Genomic DNA, 20,703 nt, shown 5'->3' on the forward strand with positions numbered 1-20,703 from the left:
AAAATAAAAACAAAAACATATATATACATACAACAACAACTACAACAACAACAAAAACCCCCCCATGAAGTAGAGGAGTAAATAAAAGGCAGAGTGTGAGTTACATCTATCATGTGTTGTTGTCGTTGTCTCTAAGGCTGTGACATGCACTGACATATCCTGCATCACTCTGTTCCAAAATATGTGGTCCATCCGATACATTTTAAACGAACTATACTCATTCAAAACGTGTTTTAATGACTGGGGTGACGAGGTTATATGTCAACTACTACATTTAAGCTAGTATTCATTGACGACGAGTCATTAAAACAGACGAATTTGTAATATTTCTACCTCAAAACAAGATATGTTATCATGTTTTTTTTTGTTTGTTATTTTTTACATTTATCCTTTGATATTGCAATATATTGTTATTTAATTGTTTGTTTGTTTTATTGACACAACAAACATTAATTGCTTCTTTATTGTTTTATTCCATTTACATGCATGTTCTTTTTAAATATCTATATATTGTGATTTGCTTAATGAATTGTATATATGTATATATATATATATATGTTTTTGTTTTTTTATTTTGTTCTTTTTGTATTTTTATTTATTATTGAATTGACGCTTTTGCAATATTGTTCACCTGACAGTCATGCCAATAAAGCAAAAGCAAATTGAAATTGAAAATAGTGGCCATTTAATGTATTTTGACGATTTTTTGTATACAGTGGGTGTATAATCTCTGCATCTATGTACACCTCCACACAGACACAAAAGTAGTAACTTACTGTTCAGATTGTTTATTGTGTGTCCGTAAGCATAACATCCCCTACATACATGGATGTTTAAAGATAAATGTGTAACTGACTGTATCTGCAAACCGTTGAAAAGTTCCTACTTTTACGAGGACTCCTGAACGGAACCTGCCGTGGCCTGGATCATGTGTACGAGTGCACGCCATAGTGCACGCGCATTTGTGAGAGCATACAAATCTCGCGATACCAGACCTCTGTACTACCAGAGAGCTCACAATAACAACAGTAACTATGATCAATAATTAATAGTCATTGTAACCTCTTTGGTATTACTGTCCGAATAAAATAGACATTGGAAATTATGAGTCAGTCATTCTTTGTGAATTTTAACCACATTTGGTTTGAACACATGAAAACAAAAGTATTTTTTTGTATTTATTTAGTTTAGTGCAAAAACCCAATCATTCTTAATTCAAACCAATATGATTTATTGGGCTCATTCGGTCTTGTGAAGGGCTCATCGCATGGGTGGAAAAAAGTATAAAATGCAAGTCTCCCTATAAAATAATCCAAGCCACACTGTAGTGTTTGAACAAAATTAAAATGCCTTTATTTTATTTTGTAAAATAAAGGCATTTTTTTCTGAATAAGCCCAATACACCTGAAGGATCCAAAGAGCACCTGTATGTGATCACCACAGAGACCCAGCAGCGCTTCCACTCCATTGTCCTCATTATGATTTATTGATTCTAAATTATTTCAGCAAACTGTATCTCCGCCCTTTTCTAACCTTTTTATCCACCACGTTTCTGAAGTCTTCAAGCTTCAATCAATCACACATGCAGTAACTGCTTACAGTGGCTAGATGGCAGCAATGACTCGCCCGAGCAGAATTAGAGCATCATTGCTCTTCACTGATAGAGATTTATAGGCTGACTTTACTTATCAGACTGCATTAAAAACCCTTCCTCCATCCCATACCCAAACACAGCCTAACCTTTACAACCCATAACCTAAAGCATTTCATCTGTAGAGGTGTTGTTAGGGACAGTACCACAGTGACAGTTCAGAGTAGGGATGGGCAATACCAAACTTTTTAATTTCGATACGATACCGATACTTTTTGTCATAATTTTAATGATACTGATACTGATAATTTCTTAAATGGGTATGTCATTTTTCAAAATAATCATTTTTTAGAAAACAGAAAAGATCATTACACTCAAAGGCAAGTCACGTGACACATACAGGCCATTAATTACTGATTTATTACAAAAGCAAATATAAGTACAGTCAAATAAAAATGTTTGTGCCACTAAGTGTAAAATAAATAGCCCAGTACTTTACAGAAATATTATGATTATAAAATATGCCTCTTTATAAGTTTTTGATTGTTTGAAGAGGGACTAATGTTGCGGCGTGTGGCACTTTATTGTCACAAATAGTGCATCTGGCTGTACTATTATCTGCAGGTGACAAGTGGCACCACTCCATGCTACGTTTCCTCTTACGGGCCAGCTAAATTTATCACAGTTGTTTTGGCACAAACATTATACAAAAGTTGTGAAAATGTTTGGAAGTGATGCAGCCACCCACGTTTGTATTTACATCATTTTATTATGGCTATTTGACTTGATGTTTTGTGATGAGATTTAAAAAATGATTAAAACATTTTTTTCTTGCATGCCTCCTTAGTGAACGGAGAAAGCAAAAATGTAGATTTAAGTAAATTCATATCAAAGCATACATTTACAAACTTTCACACACTTAAATAGGGTACTCTATCAAAAAGTAAGCACAACAGTATAGATGAAATATATAGACTTTTCTGTATACTTGTCAGTAAAAGCCAGGTATACTTAGACTTTTCTAGACTAAAAAGTAAACTGAAAGCATACACTCTTATACTAAGTATACAAAACAAAACATGGCCAGTACTCCCTCAGATATCGTGGTGTACAAATATGGAACACCAAAATACAAGTTATCAACAGCTCGTTATCCTTAGAACATTTTAAAAGGAAATTATCATCACATTTAATTCATGATGTCTAATTATCTTTTGATATGTTTAGATATATTTTCTTTTTTTCTGTACTGTTTTTGTATGTATTTCATTGTTTTTATTGGATTGTTTTCCACTGTTTGGTTGTTTTTTCTGGACATTTTGTATACTTCTTGTTGTTGTTTAACTTTTGCTGTATTTTTTAAATTATGTTAGTTTAGATCTTTCTTCCTTTTTTGTTATTTTTTTTTTCTCCTGGGGTTGGGGGGGACAGTCCTTTGTATAAGCCTGTGGCTTCTTGACCTCTCCTGACACATTTCTTTTTTTTTTTTCATTGACTGGATTTTGTGCAGTTTTATATATGTGCAAATAAAAAAATTAAAAAAAATAAAAAAGTTTAGAAGAAATAGCGCACTTGAATAAACTTCTATTTGGTAAGGATGTGCATTGTTTGTATTTCCCCCCCTAGTTTATTGCCCTTATTGGGGGAAAGAAACAGTATAAACGTTAACCAGTCAGCTGTTTCTAATCAAACTCTAATTGTAACATACTATGTAAACATACAAAATTGTATAGGCTATATAAAAGCCGGAGTTCCCAATGAAAGAATCACTACCAGCTGATCTTTCAATATATTTTAAAGATTAAATACATCCTGTATATTTATACTATTGTAGCCTATACATATATTGCTAAAGTTAGTTGCCATTTATATATAATCATTCATTTCTATTTTCTCTCATAAACCAGATTTTGTCCTCCATATATAACTCATGTTAGACCTCATACCACCACTGTGGAAAAACCCTCCAAAAGCCAGTTGGTAAACCCAGAAGTCATGATATGCGGAAGTAACCAACTTGCAGACTGATCTATGATAACAGTGCCTAAATAACAGTTTGGTAAAATGAATATAGTGCAATATAAGTATTACACATATAAAAGATAATACAATATAAAATATAAAATTACAATATGTATTTTGATGAGATTACAGTTTTGCCAGATTATTGCACAAAGTGTCCGTCAGATAATTATATAATTATTGCACAGTATATACTGTATATTTATACTATTGTAGCCTATACATATATTGCTAAAGTTAGTTGCCATTTCTATATAATCATTCATTTTCACATCATATCAGAGACTGCACCAACCTGTCCACATTCAAATCACTAATCAAAACTCACCTTTTTAGAACTGCTTTTAATGTGTAATTAATATAGTGTGTTTTATATTTTTACGATGTCCTTGTTTTTATGATAATTGTATCTGTGTAAAGTGTCTTTGAGTATCCAGAACAAACAATAAATCTGTGCAATATTAATACACTGAATGTGAATACATTTATCTGTGCAATATATCCTTGATGCAATATACACCTCAAGTGCAACTTTGTTTACATTTTATTTATTACATCTACTATACCTATTTTACAAGGGCAATTACCTCTGTTTACATTACATCTATTTTTATATGTTATACTTCTAGTGTAACACTTCTGTTTATATTTATGTATTACATCTACTTTACCTGTTTTATTTGCTTTATAACTGAGTGTGTTTTACCTGTTATATGTTTTTATCTGCCTCGTTTAGTCTTGTCAAGTATTTGTTTTAAAGCACTGATCAGAAGTGGCAACTGTGAATCTTGTTGTATTTAATACAATGACAATAAAGCTTTTTATTCTATTCTATTCGAAAAGCGCTATATAAATAAAATGTATTATTATTATTATTATTATTATTATTATAATTATTATTTTCTATTTTCTCATAAACCAGATTTTGTCCTCCATATATAACTCATGTTAGACCTCATGTTAGACCTCATACCACCACTGTGTAGAAAAACCTTCCAAAAACAGTTGGTAAACCCAGAAGTCATGATATGCGGAAGTAACCAACTTGCAGACTGATCAATGATAACAGTGCCTAAATAACAGTTTGGTAAAATGAATATAGTGCAATATAAGTATTACAAATATAAAAGATAATACAATATAAAATATAAAAATACAATATGTATTTTGATGAGATGACAGTTTTGCCAGATTATTGCACAAAGTGTCCGTCAGATAATTATTGCACAGTATATACTGTATATTTATACTATTGTAGCCTATACATATATTGCTAAAGTTAGTTGCCATTTCTATATAATCTACTATACCTATTTTACAAGGGCAATTACCTCTGTTTACATTACATCTATTTGTATATGTTATACTTCTAGTGTAACACTTCTGTTTATATTTATTTATTACATCTACTTTACCTGTTTTATTTGCTTTATAACTGAGTGTGTTTTACCTGTTATATGTTTTTATCTGCCTCGTTTAGTCTTGTCAAGTATTTGTTTTAAAGCACTGACCAGAAGTGGTAACTGTGAATCTTGTTGTATTTAATACAGTGACAATAAAGCTTTTTATTCTAATCTATTCGAAAAGCGCTATATAAATAAAATGTATTATTATTATTATTATTTTCTATTTTTTTCATAAACCAGATTTTGTCCTCCATACATAACTCATGTTAGACCTCATGTTAGACCTCATGTTTTACCTCATACCACCACTGTGTGGAGAAACCCTCCAAAAACAGTTGGTAAACCCGGAAGTCCTGATATGCGGAAGTAAACAACTTGCAGCCTGATCAATGATAACAGTGCCTAAAATACATCAGTTTAATGCATGTTTTCAGTATGTCTTCAGTATGTTTTCAGGTTGGCAACCAGGCCATTAACACCGCAATGTTTAGCTGTCGTTGTGTTGAAGTGAGTGGTGCTTTAGAGGTGGTTTGTAGCTGTAGAGTCTATCGACCTATGACCACAGACTAGAGGAGGATGGGTGTGTCCGGGCTCTCTCTTGGCAAAACACGCCGGAAGGGAGGAGGGCCTGTCTGTCTGTCTGTCTCTCTATCTGTCTGCCTGTCTGTCTGTGTGTCTGACGTCGAGCTGCGGGAGACGGTAGACAGGACTAGAGCCGGTGTTGATGTTGGTGTGTTTGTGATGGGAGCTATAGCTAACTAGGAGGAAGGGCGACTATACCTTTAAGTGAAAGAAAGCGAAACAAGAAGAAGAAGCAGTATCGGCGGCACACATCGCGGGGTCTTTAGCTATAGTTTAGTTGGCTCACAGAGGGATATTTCGATATGGTATTTGTTAAACTAACTCTCCTGTTTTGCTGCCTACGATACATCACAGGTAAGTTGTTGCTATTGATTCACACGGAGAGGAAAGTGTTTGGTCAGTGGAGCTATGTGGCGCTAATCGGATCAGACAGTGGTTACTCTGGCTGTCTAACTAGCTAGCTGGCTAGCTGGCTAATGTTAGTGGTTGACTGTTTACTGTGTGTTTGTGGCGGCTAACTTGTGTTTCACGGTTTAACTCGTTAGTAGAGTTAGTTACCCACATCCTGCCTGTGCTGTGCTGCTATCAGGTAGTTATACAGTGATACAGGTTGAGTGCTCTCGCAGGAAAACAGCCGAGAGGTAATAATCTAACATTACTGTGCTAACCGACTATCTGAATGGCGGGGACGTAGAGTCTGAAGTTACAGACATGTTTACCATGTTTTAGCTTAATATTAAGTTTAGTTGCACTGGCAAATAGCTGTATAACAACTTATTAGTACTTTGAGCTGGCAGGTTAATTAATACATGATATGCTGAGCCCCCTATAACAGCTAACAGTTATTATTACATCAACCAGAATCAACTGTAAGCTAAATCTAATTCTTCCACTGTTGACCTTTAATGAACTGAAGTGTATTTGGTCCACAACAGCTTAATATCCTTTTTCCTTGTTCTCCACCAGAGAAAGCTAATAAATTGTGTCGGGAAAAATCACATTACTTTTATTAAATTACTTGGTGCTTGTCACAACTCAACCACTTTACAATAATTTAATCTAATGCTTACCTGAAATATTTTAAAACAATATTTTTATTGAATTTTACATATATACACATACAGACAGACTAACAGTATTAATAATTAAATTATACAATTAAATGTTTAGTCAGAATTTCAGAGAAAGAGACACGACATTTCATGTATTTCACTCATCTAACAAAGAAAACAAAGAAAATAAAAGATAAGACTAAATAAATAAATAAATACCACTATTGCCCTTTTAATGTCCTAAAGTGTATTTGCTCCTTTGGTTCACAACAGCTTAATATCCTTTTCCTGTTCTCCACCAGGGATGAGTAAACGAGCTAATAAGTTGTGTTGGGAAAATCACATTACTTTTATTAAATTACTTGGTGCTTGCCACAACTCAATAATTTAATCTAATGTTTACCTGAAATATTCCTCTAAGGACAACACAGCAGTGTCACACACATAATCTCTTTGAGGACTGTTTTTTTTTTTAAACAATATTTTTATTGAATTTTACATATAGACATATAGACATATATACACATACAGACAGACTAACAATATTAATAATTCAATTATACAATAAAATGTTTAGTCAGAATTTCAAAGAAAGAGACATATCACATATCTAACAAAGAAAACAAATAAAATAAAAGATAAGACTAAATAAATAAATACCACTGTTGACCTTTAATGACCTAAATTGTATTTGGTCTACGGGCGTTGTTCACAACAGCTTAATATCCTTTTCCTGTTCTCCACCAGAGATGAGTAAACAAGCTAATAAGTTGTGTTGGGAAAATCACATTACTTTTATTAAATTACTTGGTGCTTGTCACAACTCAATAATTTAATCTAATGATTACCTGAAATATTCTCTAAGGACAACACAGCAGTGTCACACACACAATCTCTTTGAGGACTGTTTTTGATGTAGACAAAAGCTTGCTGTTATTTCAGTAGATATAATAATAATAATAATAATAATATAACTTATTATTTTAATGGAGCTTCCCAGCAAAAAGCTGTACCTGTATAACCGTGCGTGACAATAAACAACTTGAATCTTGAAATAGTTAGTTAGTATTTCAGTCATAGTTTCCTGGTCTCAGTGAGTCACCATTAGTCAAACAAGCAGAGCAAAACTTCCACTGTGGTTTAATTCGTAGAAATGAAAATACAAGTGATTTGATTTGACCTGAAGATTTGTGTCACCCAGATCATTAAAATAAAATGCTTAATGCTGAGGTTTTTTTTTTTTTTTTTTTTTACTTTACTTTTAGATTTCATACAGTTAAACAACCAGAAGTGCTTCACAAATAAGGATGCCCTGATCCGACTTTTTCAGTCCCGATAGCTGGACTTTTGGTATTGGCTGGTACCGATCCGATACCAGTGTTTAGTTAATAAGCTGTATGCCTCGCTGTGAGGAAGTGACTCATTCTTTTACTGTATGTGTAAGGCAACATCAGGCTTGACTTAAACATTTCTTTTCTAACTCTGTAAAACAAAATGATATAAACATAAATACATTATACATAGATATAAATTTATTTAATTGTTCATTATAAAATAATAAATCGTACTCCAGCTACTTGGTAGAAAATCTTCAAAATGGACAGGAATTACAATTTAAGTGAACATTTTTTTAATGCGGCAACAAATAGGTCAAAACTTAAACAGGAATTAAAATTCCAGTATATAGTATATAAACATAAAATTGAATTGAATTATCGGCCCCATTGTCACCGATATCCGATCCAGCTATTTGTGTCAGTATCGGCGCGATATCGGAGCCGGTATCAATATTGGTGCATCCCTATTTACAAACATGATAAAACATAAAAACAGACACATTAAGAAAATGCTAAAAGTACTAGTTTAAACTGTTTTCAGAAATGGATATTGGAGGTACAAGTAAACAATATGGTCATAGGAACGTAATCATTTCAGCAATTTATAACCTTTATAACCCTTGAGGACACTGATATTACTGAGAACCCAGCAACATAAGTCTTAATGGCGCAGGGTGAAACCAGGACAGAAAAAAGAGAGTTTTTTTCATGCTTTTACTTTATCATGCATGTTTTAACACTGGTACAGAGCAGAACGGCTTACTTTAAAAACCACGAGTTAGCAGGATTTCTGTCACACTTTCCATTTATACATTAATGGTTATGCCTCACTTCATAGTCTCCTTTAAACACTGGTGAATGTAAGCTTGATCACTTTTCATAAAAGGTGCGGAGATGTCAGGGTTAGTATTGCATGTTGACTTTGTCTTATAGGAAAATGCTATTTTTTTATTGTTGGAGCATTTGTGCTTAAAGGTGCTATTAATAACATAGATGTCACATTCTCCCTCCCCCGTTCCATTGCATGTACTTCAAAACAAGCCTTTGCCAGGCACTTACCGTCAATCTCAGCAATTTATCTGTTTTTTCCACACTAACTAACAACCCAGAGATACCACATGATACCATTATACTATTGTCTCACAAGCCTTGTTAGAAGTGGGAACCAAACATCAAATATCTTCCCACGATATAAACAAAACATTAATTTTGGACCTGGCAAAATGTTTAAAATGATTAATTCACAGTCATAATATTATTTTCTTTTCAGGAAAAGACATACTTCTGTTCGGCAGCTTTCTAAAAGCTCCGTGGATGTATTATTTCCCCAAAAATATTTCTCTACATAAAAATATTATCAATAAGACCTTTAAACTCCACGTGCTGTAGAACGGAGCTCTAACTATAAAGAATGTAATTCTTTGACTTAGGTGTACAAAAGCCTAAATGTATAGCTTGTTTCAGATATGTTTCATGATGCTTACCCTTTTTGTTTGTTCATACACATTAACTTTATATGTTTAAAACCTTCACTGTACAAGCCATGATTGACGCGTAATGCTGCACAACCATTTTTGCATTCTGACTGGCATATTAGCAACCGAAACAAGTTATTCTGCAGTGCTAGTTGATGTGGAAACTTTAGGTGAGAAAGCCTTCCATTTTCACTTTGTTTTACCTTACATCTTTCCATTCATTGACCAGACAGAAACATATATTGGTGCTTCAGCTGCATCAAGGGACCATGTGCACAAAAATAACGAAAGAAACCGTTCATATACTCTCAAGGGATAGGAATGATCATGGGACCAAAGACGTACCGATATGAACCTAAATTGCTGTCAACACCTGACCTTTTGCTTCATTCCAGTAAACCACAAACTGCCTTAAAATGTATGACTGGCATGTTGGACAGCTATCTGCTGATTGTGAATGTGGTGAAAATTTCTGAGGAACTCGGTGTTTCAGATAAACCAGGTTATCTCACTTTCGACACAGCTGCCGTTACTTGGCCTGCTTACAGTGATGGTACGCTGCAGAGGAATTTTCTTCAGTAATGTAGCATGGAGTTTTTTGATGGACTATCTTTGTCAGACTTGATGCCTGCAGGTTACAACCACCCCTCTTACTGTTATTTTTCCAGTACTGTGTGATACACAAGTTGAGGATTTGAGGTGCCCTGGGCTGTTGGGTGTCTGATGTGTCGTGTTAGCCAGCCTGCCATCACCCCGCATGCATGGTAATGCGAGGCTCAGATCAGTTGTGATGCATGCTGTTACCACCTCCTCTGTTCCTGTCAGCGGTTTCCTCTCTGTCAAGAATTGCACGAGAGACTCTTGAGGCTGAAACAGATTGCACTAAAATCTCGATGACATAGCCTTTACAGTGAAATGGACTGCCAGATTTTTTCTCAGCTTTTGTTGCGGTCTGTTAAGACATTTCAGCTACTAGTGAGGTCATATATTTAGGCCCAAATAAAGTAGGATTGTTAGTTAGGTCAGATGATTATTCAGTGTATTTTTTCAGTACAGTAATAACAAAGGGTACCCCTATGAAAAAGGGGTGAGTGTTATAGAAACAAATTAAAAAGTGATTAATTTAACAACACATTAAAACAATTAAATAGAATGCAATTAAACAGATTAAAAATAATTGCCACACATAAAGTAATTTTGTTTGAAACAATTGGCAAAATGGAATGCTCTTAAATGTCAAATACAGTATTATTTTATTTTTATATATTTCATGAATCCATTTTGGTGAGGATTGAGTTGATATGTTGCAATTGCAATTAAAGGAAAAGTGTGTAGGATCTGACGGTATCTAGCTGTGAGGTTGCCGATAACAACTTCTCTCGTGTGCCAAGCGTGTAGGAGAGCTACGGTGGCCGACGCAAAAATGCGAATGGCCCTCTCTAGAGCCAGTTGTTGTAAGAGTAGAGTGCTTAGTGCTTAGTGTGTATGTGGGAAGTGAGTGATGAGATAGCAGCGGTGATGGGAGCGAGTAACATTATCAACTCTGGGCAACATGGCGGACTCCATGAAGTGGACCCGCTCCCTATGTAGATATAAACGGCTCATTCTAAGCTAACGAAAACACAATGACTCTTATTTTCAGGTGATTAGCCACTAAAGAAAACATACTTCTTAATATTATATTCCATTTCTGCCAATAGATCCCCCTAAATGTTACACACCGGTCCTTTAAGGAAATATAAATTCATTAAATAATGACATTATTATAGAAAGAACCAATGCATTCTAATATGAGGTGATACATTTTTTAAGCCAATATGTGTAATTTTGAAGAATTCTTCAAGCAGCATGACTTTTATATGATATTTTAAGATTCATTTTATACAGTCGCGATCATTTGTTTTTGTGAATTGTAACTGAGCTTTATATTTTTAACATGCATTCATAACCCTGATGATAATGGTAGATGAGGTTAAATTGTCATGACTTGTGAATTTAAGGTGGCGTGTCGCCCATGTTAGGTCTAGGGGCTGTGGGGGCAGCCCTTCAAAGGAAATGCTGTGTTTCAGACTAGTGTGAATGTTGTAACACCAGTTGAACCCCATGGTTGAGAGTTAAATCCTGGCATAACCATCACATTCAGGGAAAACACCAGTTTCCCTGAGTTTTGAGAGATCTGGTTAACTTGCTAATAATTCTTTTAATAATGTACATTTTCTTGTTGTCCAGTGTTAGCCTTTGTATTAAAAGACGTGTCAGTTAAGTGCCACGTGAGTGACAGCAGGTTTAAATTCTTTGTTGTAATTATAAAAATGTTCATTTTAAAACATGACTGTTTTGAGCTGCCTGTCACTAGTATCCCAGTTTTGATCATATTCAGGATGAGATGTTTACATGGAACACAAAGTAACCTAGTAACTCAGATTCCTGCCCTGTATAGATGATCATTATCCAGGTTTCTGATTGTTTGCCTCTGTCGAGGTGTGTCTTTGACTCCTTGACATCTTTGTCAGTCTCTGTCTCTGTCATTGTGATGAGGGCTTATTCGGGTATTTGAAACCAGGATAGGATGTTTACATGCTCAAACAAACAGGTTACTCCAGTAGACCTGATAATAACCTAGTGTGCATGTAAAATTATGCTGTAGCTGCTACATTCCTTTTTTATGATATTGTTTTCCTATGTTTTGATGAGCAGAAATGTTCCAATACTCCAGAAATGTCAGACTTACTGCTAAGTTATTATGCAAGCCATCGTCTGTTCATAAATCAGCCTTGTGCTGTCAAATTATTACATTTTAATAGCGTTGTCACATCCTACTGAGGAGGCAGATCTGGGCAATCTGAACTGGCAGAGTTTGTTTTTGTACAGAATCAACATATTCCCTGATTAATTACAGCCTCGCTCTCTCATCCCAAAGCCCCATGTTGTTGATTTTCAGGCTAGTTGTTGGTTCAGTCTGGTTTGCTGTCTTTATTTTCAGTGTTGAAGAAGGGCTAAAGAAGAAGCTGATGATTGGAATATTTACTCACAGCATTCATGGACAAGTTGCCACTAGCCTTGTACAACCACTCCCTGTTTGGGGAGTTGTGATTCCCACCTTATGAAAGCCTTACAGTAATGAACGAAAACATGTACAAATACAGGAGATTTTGGAGCACATACATATCTTACGCCTTTTGGCCTGTGGGAGTCTCTTAGAGATGTTTGCTTACTCCGTTTGCTTAAGTCCCAGCACTTTAAATGGAGCCCTTGCTAATGAATGTATTTCCAAAGGCTGTTTAGTGGCTATCTGTAGTCTTCATTGTTCTTATCTTTATCTTAACTTACTTTCTGTCAATAACCACATTTCAAGGATGACATGAGAGTGATTTACGCGTTGAGTCGGCCATGTAGCAGCGGCAACGGTTGTCACATTCGTACGGAAGCCGCACAGGATGACAAATTCACAGTGGTCAAAATATACAGGAATGAAATCACACCAAATATTAACAATATTACCCAACATTACACTGAAATATGTTCCTCACTGAACTCCAGCAAATAATAGCATCCATACAATAAACACAAACTTAGCATTTGTAACTTCTAACAGAACGTTTCCTCTTATGACCCAAAACTTGAGACAGATATTTAGATAGTAGCATTCTGTGTTGCCTTAGGAATGTAGATTAGCATTTAAATAGCCTGCAGCCAGTTCAGTCACTGTTCTTGCACAATGACAATACAGTAGTACTGAAACACAACCTCGGTCACCTGATGTGCATCATGTGCTCCTCATTTGCGCTTTAAACTGACTTTCTTTGTCTTTGTGAAAAGAACAAAGAAATGGTCAGTACGAGAGCTGGCAGGATTACCTCTGTGGGGGTCACATCAATAAGCTGAATAAGCCTGTTAAGCACAGCTTGTACGATAGCTGGCCACTACGGTAGAGATTCATCCCTGTTTTACCAGCCTCGCTCTATAGGCCTCTTTAAATGAAAGACATTTTGACAACTCACCGTAGGAAAAGCACAGGTATATAATAAGATTAATGAGGCTGAATTCTGTTGAGCTGCTTCAGTTTTAGGGTCCTGGTATTGCACATGCTGGCTTTGTGTCACAGCTCACTGGGACACTTGAATAGGACAGAGCCATTGTTAATATTATTAGTAAAACCTGTTTTTTCCTACTATGACAAGTGAAAATGTCGGTGAAATGCACAGAGAGATGTGCGATATCTTCTAGCTCTTCTTGCAGATGTACATGTGCAGTTGTTTTGCTGTTGCTTGCATAATTTGTCCTTTCTAAAAAGAGCTTATTGCTGATATATACAATATGCTCTGAATGAAATGCGTTAGCACCTTTTATTAGTCCATTAGTTGTAAACAAGATTCACCAAAAGGATCAAAACATGAAGTGATTATTTGAACTTTTCCTTGAATTTGTTTTGTGGAAACAAACACGTTGCAAACTCCAATATCTGTCTGTTGTGTCAGATTCTATATAGGATGGAGGACTACTCAGACTAATAACTGACCAAGGAGTTAAAGTAAAATAAGAAAGCAAAATGTTGCAGCAAATGTTTGTTGACAAATGTTGATGGGCCTCTGAACTCTCTTTCAGGTCAGTTCGGGAACCCCTTGGACAAATATATTCGCCATTATGAGGGTTTATCATATGACACAGAAGCCCTGCACAACAATCACCAGAGAGCCAAGAGGGCTCTCTCTCCTCAAGACAGGACCGTGCATCTGGACTTCCATGCACATGGAAGGTCAGTTTCATTACAAACACAAACACTGTCTTCCTCACTTATTCACTCTCTCCTTCTGTTTTCCAACATAACCTCGTACTATGATGCGTGAGCTTTTTGTGCCTATTTGTCTTTCGGCACTCTAGTTGTGAACACATGCTGTTATTGATTTTTTAGGGCTGCACGATTAATTAAATTTTTTATCGAAACCGCACTGTGGCTTACTGCAATTTTCATATTGCAGGATGAGGAGGAAATCGCAATATTTATGTAAAGTAAAATGTGTGTCAAAATACCATTTTTAATTAAATATTGTGGTGCTGCAGAGATGTCCTAATCTACACATCATATTCATCACATCCATATTCTGTTACTGTAATGCCTATTTCTCTCCTCAAATGTTTTCAGAAACATCTTGTAGTGTACTGTTTAGCTGTAAAATGAAAAAGTTTGTGACCCGGCAGCCATGATGAGATCTCTTGAGGAAATACCAAGCACCGCCCACCAGCCAGAGCACAGCCAATAGGAACACTCTCTCTGAAATGACCTGTGATTGGTCAAAGTTTTTCGTCACGGGCTAGATTTTTAAAGCCTGAAAACAGAGCCATAAGGAGGTGCAGAGGTCTAGTTATCTCTCAGAACACTTGAATTACAATATGCTGAAAGGTTATTTTGGCATTTTTGCCCAATGATGCCAAAAATATTCTGCCTACCCCCACTTTAATGACATTTATCTCATCATTTTTTTCATTGACCTGTGCTGGGCTGGGCTGGGCTTATTGTGTTTACTAACAGTACCATGTCATCACCACAAGATTATATATCTATACTTCATTTGCAATAATAATTGACAGGCAATGCATTTGAATGTGAAATGGATATGGAAATGTTCGTTCAGTTCCTCCAGTCAAATCATATTATTTATGACGTGATTATACTATTTCCTTATTGAATCATCTGGTGATAAAAAAAGCTGTGGCCAAAGACAAAATACATGTTACCATAATTAGATTACATTAGATTTCCTTTATTGTCATTGAACAGGTACAACGAAAATGAGTTTGCAACTCCCCATCACATAATACTGGGCAGTTGCATCAGAACTGAAAACCAGAGCTTAAAAGTCCCCTTGTGGAGAAAGTAGCTGCTGTTTTCTTTGCATTAGACAAGACATGTGTGAAAGTTTAATTAACCATAGAAATTTGAGGGAACATCATTGATCCTGTGTTGAGTGGTTTTTATACCTGGTATAAATGACACCTGCCTCCATGTTGCAGGCTTCTCTGAGAGCACTGGCGGCCACATTGTGGTTATTTGAATCTCTGAAAAGACAAGACTAACCACATTATTGCAAGCTGTAATCGAATCCTTCTCTTTTTTTTACCTCTGCCAGTGGAGTCCTCTTGTATTCTTTCCACCTCTTTCTGATTCTGTTTTAAATGACAGGAAATTCGAGATGAGCCCTTGTCAAGGCCAAATAGTCTGAGTACAGTCGTGCCACCCCTGTTTCGGAAACAGATTATTTTAGGCAGTAACACTGTTTGTAGCTGTTTGTTCTCAGATTTGTATCAGCTGAGTTCTTGTCACTTGGTATAAAGTGACAGCCGGCTGCAGCAGAACGTGTGTGAATAAAGCTTTTGGAAATAAATGGCTTGCAATAGTGAACAAAAATATGAACAAGTAATAGCTTAAAATGTTCACAGTGACCTAGCTGATGATCTTGTACTCAAGGAATGTAAGATAAGATTAGATATACTTTATTGTCTTGAAATGTTATATATAATACATAGCCAACAAGACATTACAGTGGTACACCAAAGACGCAGTAGAAAAACAGGTGAAATATTGCACATGCCCTGAGAAGAAGATTGACATTATAAAACAGGAGACAATCATAAAAGGAGAGACATAATACATAAAACAAAATTCAACAGTGCCTCCTTCCTGTGAACTACAAAAGCAATGATTAACCTGTTTTCTTGTTGAGTAGTGTTAATAGACGTTGGGAGTAAAGAATTTTGATTGATTTTACATTTGCTGGCTTTGTAACATCTCCCTGAAAGTAATAGTTTGTATTCAGAGTACAGAATGTGTGACGGGTCAATTCAGAGGTCTTTGTGCATGTCTGACAACAGTACTCTCATAGATAGTGTGAAGGGACGGATAGTCCTTCTTTCTTTATGGAGTCATGCCTGCCTTTCTCTTACTTGACCCTAGCTTAGGACTGCATAGCGCTTCAACACATGACATAGAAAATGTGGACTAGCTGGCTTGCCTTGACTCACTAACAAAAGAAGTTTGTTTTCTGCTGCCTTTAATTTCTATATGAATATCAGCTCTTCGGTATCCTCACACAATCACACACAGTAAAGTATATTTTAATATACTGTCTTTTAATCCCAGTGCACTTCTGAGGCTATTCCTACTAACATGGATTTCCGTTTGTCCCTTTCTGTCTCTCTCTCATTTCTATCTGCTTTTCCCTTTTTCATTTTCTGCCCCGTTGAACAGTGTAACAATAATTTACCTCAGCAGCACTGTTTATTCAGCAAGCTCCCCCTGCTTTCCTCTTTACCAAGCCTGTCTGTTGTGGGTTATCAAGGCCCTGTCAAACAGATCCTTTTCCTGTGTTTTTGTGCTCTTTCCTGTCTTTGAGAAACAGTTGGCGCTGCCTGTGTTGTTGAGGTAACCACAGCGTCATACAGCATGATTATTTTTGATGTCTGAGTACACTGTAGTGTCTAAAGAGGACATAAACACTATTTTGTAGAGGAAGTTGAATTGGAGATTGGTTTGCAGTATGATGCAGAATCTTGGCCAAAAGGACCTGCAGTGTATTTTCTGTAAACTAACTGTCATGGATGCTCTAAGTAGCGGAGAAAAGAACTGCACCATCCATGACATGTAGAGGAGCAGGCTAGATATTTTCAATATGGAGTGCTGAAGTTTACTGAACAGGAAAAGAGTACATAATGAGAGATTCATGAGCAGTTAACATGACCTGTATGAGGACATAATAATGAGGACGTGTCAAAATATTAATAGTTAATAGTCCCTCTGGCTGTAATATAAATGACATTTATGACAAATATTTTTGAATTTTCATTGACGTATGTTGACGTCATGGGAGAGGAAGCTAAAGGAAGTTTAGCTTCACATTATTGAATCCAGTTATAAATGGTCCAGTTCTCTGCAGCATCACAGGAGTGAACACAATATCATATATTTCCTTTCTCAAGCGAATGCAAACCAATATCATAGTCTAAATACCACCTGATAATAGCATTTGGTGGTCAAAGGTCACTGTGACCTCACAAAATGTTTTTTGGCCATGACTCATATGCTTAATAGGATAAAATGAAGTGATGACATGTTGGACAGACATTGCAACTTGACTGGTTGGCGAAGGCATACAACCGCAAGGCGGTAATTCTAGTTATTGTTTTGTAATGTGTCCGAGAGATTTTGACTCTCGTCTGTTGTGTTGACTGACGTCATATATTGAACATTAGCATTTGTGTTTTCCCTAATAGTGAGGAAGTTAAACCAAGCTAGTGGTCATAAAGCTAGCGTTGTATTCTTTATATCCTCACTGAATTCATTTGGTTCACATTAGATGTGTGCATCATGTGCACTCTCCCCTCTGTGAAAACCCAAGGCAAGGCTGTGTGGCACTATAGACTAGAGGTTTGTTGTAACAAGAGAAAAGCTTTCTTGTGTATGCCCACTCACATGAGTGTTTGTGTCTGGATCAGGTGACGGAACAAGGCTGGGCAGACAGTTGTCCGTGTGGAGGGCTTTTTTACAGAGAGGTGCCAAAAAGTAGTCAAGCATTGGCTACAATACAATGCTGAGGGGAGTGACACAATTCATACTTCAGTTTAGTGTCCACCTTTCGAGGAATAAGACTCATTTGTGAGATGTATTTTTTCCCTTTTGTAATACATCAGTGTAGATATTGGCCTCCTTGTAGGCATACCAGCTCTCTAGGCTTGAGGGCACTCACATTCTTTGAGCCGGCCTGCTTACTGAGCAAAGTGTATGACTGTCAGATGCTTGAGTCAGTATGTTCAGCATTTGGGATATGTCTGAATAATTTATCAGTCAGCTGCTTCTGTGAGATGAGTTGATCCACAGTCTCTCCTCTTCCTGTCTGTTGCAAGCCATGTTTATTCGTCTGCAGGTTTTTTTGTCTGGAACATGATGCAGTGATTCTCTTTCTCTTTTCTGTTCAGTGATTTCTTGGCATAAATTTATTCATGTCAATTCCTTCCCTTTTTAATATTCTCCTAATTTTAATCCACTCATGTTTATTCTTATTTGCTTGGTTAGCGTGAACATCATTTTTCCCCCTGAAATTTTGTGTTACTTCTCAATACGTTTTGCATCCCCTCTGATGCATAGAGAAAGGCTGAGCTGTGAATGATTAGAGTTGTTCCGATACCAGTATCGGAAATGCGTTCGATACTGCCCAAAATTCGGGATTGGGTATCGGTGAGTACACCAGTCTATGCACCGATCCGATACTATCACTTCACTGTGCTGTTGCCCTGGATGTATTATAGCTGCCACTGGCAACTACTGTTTTAGAGCAGCGAAGAAGAACTGATCGCAGGTAGTTTGTCACAGCTGTTAAACAATAATAATAACTATATTTTTCTTATCATGCTGGCATCGGATCAGTACTCGGTATCGGCCGATACCGCAAGTTCAGGTATCGGAATCGGTATCTGGAAGGAAAAAATGGTATTGGAACATCTCTAATTAGTATAGTATAGCTAGCTGTGACTGCTGTGTAGCTGTGATTATGACTTTAGCCATGGGATGATATACCTTTGGCTGTTGGGTCCTGCTGTGATTGTGTCTGTAACCATGGCTGTGACACGTCAGTTTATGTGTGTACACTAACTACAGTAGCCATATCCACAGCATCATAGATTTAACCACAATTGCAGCCGTAGTCTGAGCAATAACCATATCCACAGTCGCAGCTTCACCCGCCATAGCCAGGCAGAGCATCTGCAGTCAAGCTCACAGCCAGTGGCTGTATACTGTTGGAGCGAGCTCAGCCTTTTGAGTAATGAGCAATAAATGTATAATGTAAAGTGTCACGTCACCTCTCCTTTCAGTAGCATCTGCAGAGCGTTTCCCTGAACTGGCAGTGTATAACTGGACTGGAACACTAACACACTAAATGTCCATATGGATCAGGGGGAATTAAACAAATATTGCAAGGAAATGCAAACCGTGCAGTATTTTTTGCTATACTTTTTATATTTTATATTATTCTTTATATTTTTATATATTTTTTAAATCATTTGTGTAATCTTAATGAGAGGCAATGCAAAAGTAGTTAAGAAAAAAAAAATACTGTGACCCTTTGGGGGGTTCGTAAGTTTGTGTTTTTTCCTGAGTGGAAAAATGATTTGCATAATGACATTGTACATTTATTCAATGGTAATCATACAGCCTTAAACACTAAATACAGAAGCTAGTCCATCTTTGTGACCTAGCCCCTTTGTGTGTCATTGGGTATGCAGGGTACTTATTATGATTTGGTTCAAAAGGCTGGATGTAGACTGGGGGCAATCTGAGTCGCAGGAGACAGATTTTCAGCCTCGATTTCAGTATTCATACTATATGTGTCCATTCGTAATGGGCTCTGGGCGAGGAGTTGTGACTTTGGGTAAGACAGGCTTGGCGTTTAGGTTTGAATCATGGTCTAAAGATATAGGGATTCTGGGCCTTAGGTTAAAGTAGCTTTATAAACAAAAGCAAGTGTATAATAGTAATTCACAGAATAACCGTCACTCATAGCTGTTATGACATTACTGACTTCCTTTGGTTTTCAGTTATTTGGAAGTTGTCATGAAGGAGGATGTGAGTAATCAAACATGCAAAAAGTTGCACAATGCAGTAACGATCAATGACGATGAACATCAAAAATGACTTTTGCAGATCTCTGATAATGTAGATTACATTTCTAACTGAATAATCTATTTATGGCTAAATCTGTGTCTGTGACCAGTGTGCCATGATGGTATCATGGGTTGACTGAGCTTTTGACGGGGGCATAGATGAAGTCATGAGGTCATATTGATTGTTATAGTGGGAAGAGGTGGAACCGTAATGGGTGTGCCAGGATGAATAACAAACAGAGGGATTTATACTAAATCTATTGCCAGATGATCTCTGTGTCAAAATGCTGACTTCAAAGAGTAGAACATATTGCAGTCTTTGTTCCACATGTTTAACAGTTTTCTCTCTCTCTCTCTCTTTTTATGGTTCAACTTATTTTCGTCTTTTTTTTTTCTTTCTCTGTCTCTGGGCTTCATTTGAAATGATCTTCTGACAGAAGACTCTCAGTTCATAATACAGATTTTGAAGGCAACAAAATAATATCATTTACAAAATGATATCATTTACTTCCAGAAACATCAGGTTGATGTTCCAGAAACATCAGGTTACTTCATCATGAATAATCATTTTGTAAAAAAACGTAG

General features: G+C 36.4%; 1 protein-coding gene across 1 annotated transcript in view; it reads left to right on the forward strand.

Annotated features, from left to right (window-relative positions):
- Positions 1-5,455: 5,455 nt before the first annotated feature.
- adam10a (ADAM metallopeptidase domain 10a) overlaps positions 5,456-20,703 on the forward strand; it is a 38,177-nt gene continuing 22,929 nt past the window's right edge. The window contains exons 1-2 of the mRNA XM_074618203.1: positions 5,456-5,955; positions 14,071-14,221. Of these exons, the coding sequence (XP_074474304.1) occupies positions 5,904-5,955; positions 14,071-14,221 (203 nt within the window). The 5' untranslated portion in view covers positions 5,456-5,903. The remainder of the gene's footprint in view (positions 5,956-14,070; positions 14,222-20,703) is intronic.

This window comes from Sebastes fasciatus, chromosome 2, assembly GCF_043250625.1.
Source record: "Sebastes fasciatus isolate fSebFas1 chromosome 2, fSebFas1.pri, whole genome shotgun sequence".
NCBI lineage: Eukaryota > Metazoa > Chordata > Actinopteri > Perciformes > Sebastidae > Sebastes > Sebastes fasciatus.